This window comes from Magnolia sinica, chromosome 17 (genome assembly GCF_029962835.1).
Source record: "Magnolia sinica isolate HGM2019 chromosome 17, MsV1, whole genome shotgun sequence".
NCBI classification, from domain to species: domain Eukaryota; kingdom Viridiplantae; phylum Streptophyta; class Magnoliopsida; order Magnoliales; family Magnoliaceae; genus Magnolia; species Magnolia sinica.
Window position 1 is genome coordinate 2,992,951 of NC_080589.1, and position 8,358 is coordinate 3,001,308.

Consider the following 8,358-nt stretch of genomic DNA (forward strand, 5'->3'; position numbering starts at 1 on the left):
CCCATCATGTTTTTAGGACTTGGCGTCTTGGGACCAACTCACTTGTTCCTGGGTCCAGTCAGGGGTTGACTCAGATGAGTTGGGCCAAGTCATTCATATTTTCAGTGCCGACTCTTGGTGCCAAACAAGAACGACTGGACCGAGTTTGAGTTTACTTGGATGAGTCGTCCGTCCTTGGGCTCCATACCCTCCATGTCATATTTGCGTCCCTAAAGTGGTGCTTTCTTCAGCTTAATTACTAATTTTGGGATTTTTTTTTTTTCCTTTTGAAAATTCCAAAATCATGATTAAGTGGAAAGAAAGTGTCACTTTAGTAACACAAAGACAACGCAAACGGTATGGGGCTCACTACCTAATTGTGGGATACCGCATTCTCCATAACTAAGAAACATCATTAGTTTCATTTTTTCTTCTTGATTAAACAAAAATTTTGCAATTCAGTTCACTAGTACATCCAAACAAAGCCTTACATAGCATCTTCCTTGTCACCTAACTGTCGTGGGACCATATAATTGAAAGGACAATGATACAATATGTATCTGCAACTCCACGCATTCAAGTGGTCCCATGACATTCGTAAGGACTGCACCTGCTCCGGTGTGCTATATGGATTTATGTTGCAGCATGGGTTTAAGACAGGGTGAGTCAAGCTAACTCATCTAGTCTCGAGTCGAATCACGACTCACTTGAGTCGGGGGTGACTTGTCTGGGCAACTTGCAGTGTCAAACCTGATTGTGTCTAGAGTTGGGCAGGGGACGACTCGACTAGGCAAACTTGACTCATCCGACTCGATCTGAACCTAGTAAACTTCGTCTAATCCGAACTCGAACCGAGTCGAGTTTGGGTCACCCAGTAACTCGACTCGACTTGACCCGAAATCCAACTTGGTACTGACTCAACTTGATCCGAAACTTGACTCATACATATATATAAAAAGAAACTCAGATTTGACATTTGAAGAGGCTGCAATTCTGGCAAGTGCACCTAGGTTTTGAGTTGTGATTCCAGCCTGTGGATACCTGCTACGCCCGACTCGGTACTTGTGACCGGGTCGGACTTGGTCTGTATTAGTCCAGGCCAGACCCGGACTCGGAATGGGTCAGGCATGCTGGACTCGGTACCAAGTCGGGTCGAGTTTGGGTCAAGTCTATTTCAAAACCGGATCGACTTGAGTCAGAGCGAGTTGAGTCGACTCGGACAAGTGGTCAATCCATGTGTTGCAGTGCTTCTGGTTGAAAACCCAACAACAAAAGCAAATGCTCAAACAAAGTATAACGATTTTCTTAGTCTTTCTATTATTCGTGTAGTTAAATGGTTACAATAGAAGCCTAATGTCGATATTGTGAGAGAAATGGGAGATTTTAGCTACAAACAGTTTTAGATAACAACAGCCCAAACAGCAGAACTACAATGATGAAACCGTATCATTTACCCGCCAACGGAATATCAACGTATTAAACAAAAAAAAGCAAAGGAAGCAACTACAACTGCTGCGAAAACCTTGTGTTCAACTCGTATCCTTTCTACTTTGGAGTTGAGTTCTTAGAATCCAGTCCCAATTTTGATGGTCTTGCTTCACCTGCTCTTGGACTGTGTGGCCCACTTCCACCGACTTGAGGACTTTGTTCTCGTCTCAGCTCAGTTAACCGGGGGCTGTATGCCTTCTCTGAAAGACGTGGGCTGTGAACGCCTTTCAAATCTGCAACCGGGGTTCCAGTCGAACTGGTTACTTTTGGACTACACATACGCCTAACTTCTCCTCGGCTTCGAGTAATCATCTCATCGAGGATCTCTCCATCCTCTGCGAAAGAAGCCCTCATACCGGAGTTTACATCCTGCTGAGAATGTCGGAAATGTCTAGTGAGCATAAGCTAAAATACCCATTTCGGTTGCATTCATGGGCGTCTCTGAATAGATTAGCAATGCAAGACTATCAGCAGAAATGTTAGGGAAACAAATAGGGAAAATGTCACATGTTCATGTCGAAGCATCTCCAACCATCCACTTTTGGTGGTCTAAAATTTCAACAGATCATGTTTTCATGTGGATCAAACTCTGCAGATTCTCTCTGAAAAATCAGGCTTAGCTGATCATCAAGCAGGCCATGTGCGCACACATTGAATATGGACTGTTCATCAGTTTCTCTTAACTGTCAGTTTCTTTTATGTACATGACACCCACCTGATGAGAGATAGTGGTGGTCCACTCTGCTGAGGCTTGGATAGGGCACAGGTGGGCCACATGAGGTGAGTGATTATTAAAACACAAAACAACATGCATGCTATATGGGTCACAAAAAAGAATTTAATACTTCTGAAAAATGTGTACTAATCAGTTAGGTAGGTAGAGAGTTCTAGAGACAATTTCCAGCATGTGTTCCGACATGCTCCAAACATATGTACTGATAACTACCTCACTTTTGATAATTTAATTTTTAAGACTGCGTTGGATTGCTTGCTTGAATTGCAATCAATTGAATAAAATGGAGGGGCCAGCCCACTCCATTAATGATGAGGGACAAGCCCCCAAATGGAGATCCTGATCATTTCAAGTCTGACTTGAAATGCATGGAATTGCAATTAGGGGCCAGTCTTCGATATGAATTAACATGACCCCACTTGCATTTTAGTCATTTCCTTGAGGTGCGTTGGTTGCACCAAATATCATGAAATATCATGATTAATCAGTCTAATTTGGTATGAATTTTCATTATATCATGAAATTTGGTGCAACCAAAAACACCCTTGAACCGAATGGTAATACAATCCAAAACCACCATAAAGACTATTTTAGAGAGCATGAGACATCGGAACTTACAGCAGCTATTAGGTTGAAAGGTAAAGCTGGCGCTTCTTCATACTCTGCTGCATCTAAATCTTGAAGATGGGCCCCCTTGAAGAACTTGGGTAGCATGTATTGTCGCACGGGAACTAAAAGCATGATCATCAAAGGAAACAGAACCCCAGCTATAGGAACCCATGTTATACCAAAGCATATCAGCAAGTAAGCTGTCTGGAAGACCGTAAAAGCTGCGATCGTCTTAAAAGGCACTGTTTCCACAAAGGTGGCATGATACTCTTCGAGCACTCTGAGAAATCAAAGATTCTTATTAATATCAAACGAATATTGGTATGTGGCAACAACTTCCGGAGAAACAGAACATAAGTCAGTGAATGAATTGATGTTTGGAAGTACCCCAAATCAACATTTGGTAGGATACATTGGTGGGATGACTAGCATTTGAACTTACCGAGCATTGGAGTGGTGGGAGAAAAAAGGAACCCAAATGGGCAGGTTATCATTTTTGTGGTTTTCCACCCCAGAGATACTATCTTGTTTGTTTCAAGTACCACTTGAAACACAAAAGATATTACTTCGGTCGAAAGCATTCTGCCTGAACCCATTTCCCAAGGTATTTCCAGATGTCGTTTGAACAAGGAAAAAGCAGGCGCAGAGAAGCATAGAAAGAGAAACAGAAGAAATGGAGTTTACTTGTATCTTCTGCTTGGGGCAGTGAAAAGCAGAAGTATCCTTTCCCAAAACTGGTTACCGGGTAGACTTTCAATAGCCATGAAGGCGAAGTAACCCCAAAGCACCGATGTCGGAATCCTTCTAAGAATTGGCATTGCAGCAACGCATCCCCCCACCATTGCTGACTGCATCAAGTTGCTCAACCGCTGTTCTTTTACTTCGACAGGCAAAAGATCGTCGATTTCCTTATCGACATCAAACACTGACTCGTCAACTGGCGCATCGATATTCCCCATGCTTGAAGCCAATTGGATTGTTGAATCTTTCAATTCTTTCAATCCCTGCTCAAAACTCATCTTTTAGTTTTTATTTAATTTAATTTATTATTATTATTATTATTATTATTAAATTTTTTTTTTTTGGGGTGGGGGGGCAGATGAAAGAAAACTAAGAATGAGAAAATTGCATACTCGAGCTGATGGTTCCTGATAGATCAATGGGGTCTGCATCTGTTGATAAGCTTCTTGCATATTTCCATACAGTTGTCCTAAGCTTGCGTTCTTACTCATACTTTTACGTGCTGTGGCCACCAGTCGATTGCGAAGCAACTGCAGAATTAATAGTTTTATGTTGAACTAGAACATTCGATGACTCAAGAGATAAATCTTCGACTCATTGAGTTGCATAGATGGTATTTATGGGATTACCTGATGCTTAAGAGTAGCCAGGCTCTTTGTGTGCATTGGAGATTGTGGGATGACACCATTGGCTGGAGGAATTCCAATAAGACCACATAAAATGACCTGCCATGAGGAAATGAGGATTTGAATTTAATAATTAGGGACCAGTCGCCATTTATAAGAAACAATAGAACTAACCAACCATCAAAATTCAATATGATGATGATATATAGTTAGCATACCATAAACCCCAGGAGTAGTAAATCATAATGAAATGAAGGCGGCTTTCTCAGATTGAACTCTTTTTGCTGAGCAAGTTGAGATGCTACGCTGTGATCGAAATAATAAAGCACGGCAATCATCGTTGCTGGAATGAAAGCTCCGACTATGTAGAGTATGGGCACATCTAGCATTTCCTGCAAGTTCAAGTGCTCATCATCAGCTGCAATACACGTAACAGGCAATTTTAAGAATGAAATACTCCTCCTAAGATATTCCCAATGAAGAAGCATCAGATCAAGCAGTTCAGTCAAAGATGAAATGACCCAATTTTAAACACATGCCTTGATGACTGTCCAGTTCTCATATGCACCTGGAGACCACGGATTCGGGCTGAAAAGCCGCCTCGGGATCTTGCTTGGAACACTGGATGAAGGTATATAAGAAATGGCAGTCCAGACTAGAACCATCAAGGGCACTCCATAGTCTGCAATGAAGCCTCGCAGCCAACCTGCAAAATAAAAATAAAAATCCCCAGTTCAAATATTGTAGGTAGAATATAAAAGAGACTTTTAACCATTTAAGCTTGCCAAACATGCGTTAATTACGAACATATCTCTTGTATATTATCAAGGGATTCCCTAAACGAATCTAGTAGCTATACTTACCAGCCCCGTATCGCCATGATCGTGCTTTTCGGCTTCTTAATGCTGTGATTAGAAGTCCAAATGACAGGACCAAAGCAAACATCCCGTTGGCAAACCTCCATGAAGGTATGAATTCTATCGAATTTCGATTTTCTCGTTGGGGTATGCGAAACTCATCCACAAGTCCCTATATAGCAGCCAATCCATGAATTAATGATAAGTTCGAATTGATGAAAAGAGTAACGCCTTACATCTCATAGTAATGTACTGACACAAGAAACATTTCAATAAGATCAGATTTTTCTAACATGTTCTAAATTTTGCTTGATTGAAAATCTCAAATGATGAAGGTGGAAAAGAACAATAAAAACCTAACAAACCCATTTGATATGTTATTCTATTCAATTTTAACCACAAAAGGATCTCCAACTAAGACAAGTGATGTCCCTTGTTTTCCATTAATTTTTGAAGATCCTGTTTTAGCTGAATTTGAAAGTTATCCAACTGCCATCAATGGTAGAAAATAGTCATCGATATATTCGAAAGAATTGGTTTATGGGTCTTCTTGAAATACATCATAATACATGAAGCCCACCAAAATAGGCATTAAAATCCTTACTTTGATAGCCTGTTGCATGAAGAGCATCGCGATAAGCATACCAAACAGTTCGCCGGCTATGCGGGTAAACCTATTGATAATGGAGCATGCCCCCAAAATAGCAAATAAGAACAGCAACAATGCAGTCCACACGCATACCCTGCCCATCCAAATGACACAAGTAGCTGTAGTGAAAGGAAACTCATTTTGCATGTATCATGAACATGAAATTCAGTATCCTTATTTTTTCCATTGAACACAAGCAAATAGCATACCACCCACTCCATGCTAGAAACAGCTTTCGTCCCAAATCCGGTCTATCTTTAACGAAGTTAAACATGAAGGTGTACATAAGTACTGTGGGCTCTGCTACACCGAGAATCAGTAAAGGCTGACCGCCAATGATTGAGTGTATGATCCCGCAAAGTGCAGTGGACGCCAATGTTTGAACTGCAGTTATGATCCCATCTGCCATGACCAGGTAACATATATAAACCTGAGTTAGAAATATATGTGCGAGCCCTTCATTTTGTAAAGAACGATGTTGCGCTGAGCAGCTAATAACTCAAATGGTATAACATCAAACATTTCGGATGGTAGATTACTCTAATTGCAAGGTTAAGTTTGTGTTTTGACACTCCATTGAAATGCAATAATTCAATTCAGTATGTGGGATGACCCAAGTGTTGCTAGCCTTCCCATTCATCATGAGAGAATAGCAACCCAAACAGCTATTCGGGCAGTTCCAAGTCTGATGTAAAAATGGAATTGCAATTTGGGGCCAGTTGTCATTTTTAGTTAAAATGGTCGCACCTCCATGGGGTTCATTTTCTCTACGTAAGTCGAATATAGAGATTCAGTCAAACTGGGCAATGGGAATCCGATTGAGATATGGAATGAAATGAAAGACTACTGTAACAATCGGTTTACCTGTATTTCTCTCCAGCTGTTCGCCAAACGATATGACGGGGATTGCGGAGGCGAAAAATATGTATGTCGTGGGAGCCAAAATCCTGAATAATGGAAACAAATTGCTATGATAATATCATCTTATATCAAAATTTCACTAATAAAAGATTCCTAAACAGAACATGAAAAAAAAATAATTTCAAGATCAATTGTACATGAGAGACTGACTAATTGGACAACACCATTCAAGAAAATCCAACAATGTTGAATTTCTATGGCAGACATATGAATAAAGGTTTCTTCATGAAAGGAAAATCAATACCTGATCCCTGCACTAAAACCACTTGTCCAGTCTTGCTTGTAACACATCAACCTTCCACGAAGATCGTTCTTGATTCCACGGAAAGGCACAAAAGTCTCCTCCATGGTTTGAAAGAAAACGGGCGGAAAACACAAAGAAAACTATCAAGAAATGGGCCTTAAGGATGCCGGGCCATCGATGCTATGTTTACAAATCAACGTTGTGTCACGACAACCTTAAATCTAGCATTCAAACACATGCGTTACATGATTTGAGCACCAAACTGGAAGGAATCAAACGCAAACAATACTCAAATTGAAAGACTAGAACCTTTGGTCAGACAGATTGAGAAAGATTCAAACGAAAATCAAACAAACAGTACCTAGAAAGCTTCCCATCATACAAGAAAGAAAAGAAAAATCAAAATGCTAGATACCCAAATGAGAAATTACTAGATTTTTGTTCAAGAACAAACCGAACATCAAAACCCAAAACCAAAATGCTGGGGAAAAAGAAAAAGACTAATGAAAAAAAAAAAAAAAACACAGCACAGACAATACAACTGAGCTTCAAAACTCAAACACTGACCCAACAACCCAAAAACCAAATTAAAAAAAGACAACAGCTTTGGATGATATGACTCAAAAGAAGACAACCCTTTGGCTCAAATTGAAGGAATCCAATCAAAGGGGGGAAGAGAAGAAAAGATAGGATGAATGGGAAGAAAGGTCCAAATATATAAAGGTTGGGAAGGGTTGAAGAAGAGAGAGACTGTAGATTTGAATCACAGCAATGTTGCTAATGTGTTTGTATTACTAGTAATCAAATAAGGTCAAAAGAGAATGAAAGAGCTTTCACTGTCAGAGCATCAAAGCAAAAAGAATAGAAAAATGAGAAGACCCCCAATCAAAAAAAAAAAAAAAAAGTTAAAAGGAAGACAAAAACAGGAGATTCAAAGGAATGGAAATGTCGTAGAATACATATACTACATTGCATTGAAAAAAAGAAAAAGAAAAAAAAAAGAGCGGATTTTTTCTTGTTGTGGAGAGAGAGAGAGAAGGATGATGTTGATGATGGTGTGAGAGGCATGCATTGCATGCCAGTCCATACCAAGCTGGCTGGTAGTAGTCAAGCAGCTTCTTCTACCGTGTTTTTTTTAAAAAGGAAAATGCTAGAGTGTGGTAGTTCACCACCATTATCAGAATAATGGTGTGGCCCACACATGGATGGTGAATAGCTTAAAAACACAATCATTGACAAATATTAGCCATTCAATTGGTGGTTATCAAATGAATGGTTAGAATTAAAACAGTAAGCACACCAAATCAACATGAAACTTAGATGCCTACTGACATCTATTCAATGTGATTTTGGGTTGAGATCAAGCCAATCCTAACCATCCAAGTCATGGTTCATATTGTGAATAGACCATAGCTTCAGAAAAGTGCAGTGACCGAGATATCTTGACCGTCCATTTGGTGTCTATCAAATGGATGGTTAAAATTAAAACAGTGCAGTTAAATTCCACGAGA

The 8,358-nt window shown here is 40.0% G+C and overlaps 1 protein-coding gene across 2 annotated transcripts; it reads right to left on the reverse strand.

Moving 5' to 3' along the window:
• Nucleotides 1-1,463: 1,463 nt before the first annotated feature.
• On the reverse strand, nucleotides 1,464-7,707 carry LOC131231855 (probable boron transporter 2). 2 transcript variants are annotated; one of them, XM_058228167.1, is made up of 12 exons: nucleotides 6,848-7,707; nucleotides 6,547-6,629; nucleotides 5,892-6,084; nucleotides 5,638-5,776; nucleotides 5,040-5,205; nucleotides 4,716-4,882; nucleotides 4,395-4,568; nucleotides 4,180-4,275; nucleotides 3,943-4,080; nucleotides 3,494-3,813; nucleotides 2,819-3,089; nucleotides 1,464-1,836 (listed from the first exon to the last, which is right to left on the reverse strand). In XM_058228167.1, exons 1-12 carry the CDS (start codon nucleotides 6,949-6,951, stop codon nucleotides 1,525-1,527), a joined length of 2,163 nt encoding a protein of 720 aa, XP_058084150.1. In that variant the 5' UTR covers nucleotides 6,952-7,707; the 3' UTR covers nucleotides 1,464-1,524. The 2 variants fall into 2 exon arrangements, with proteins under 2 accessions (XP_058084150.1, XP_058084149.1); XM_058228166.1 differs by having other exon boundaries at nucleotides 1,464-1,839; nucleotides 6,848-7,704.
• Nucleotides 7,708-8,358: the final 651 nt, after the last annotated feature.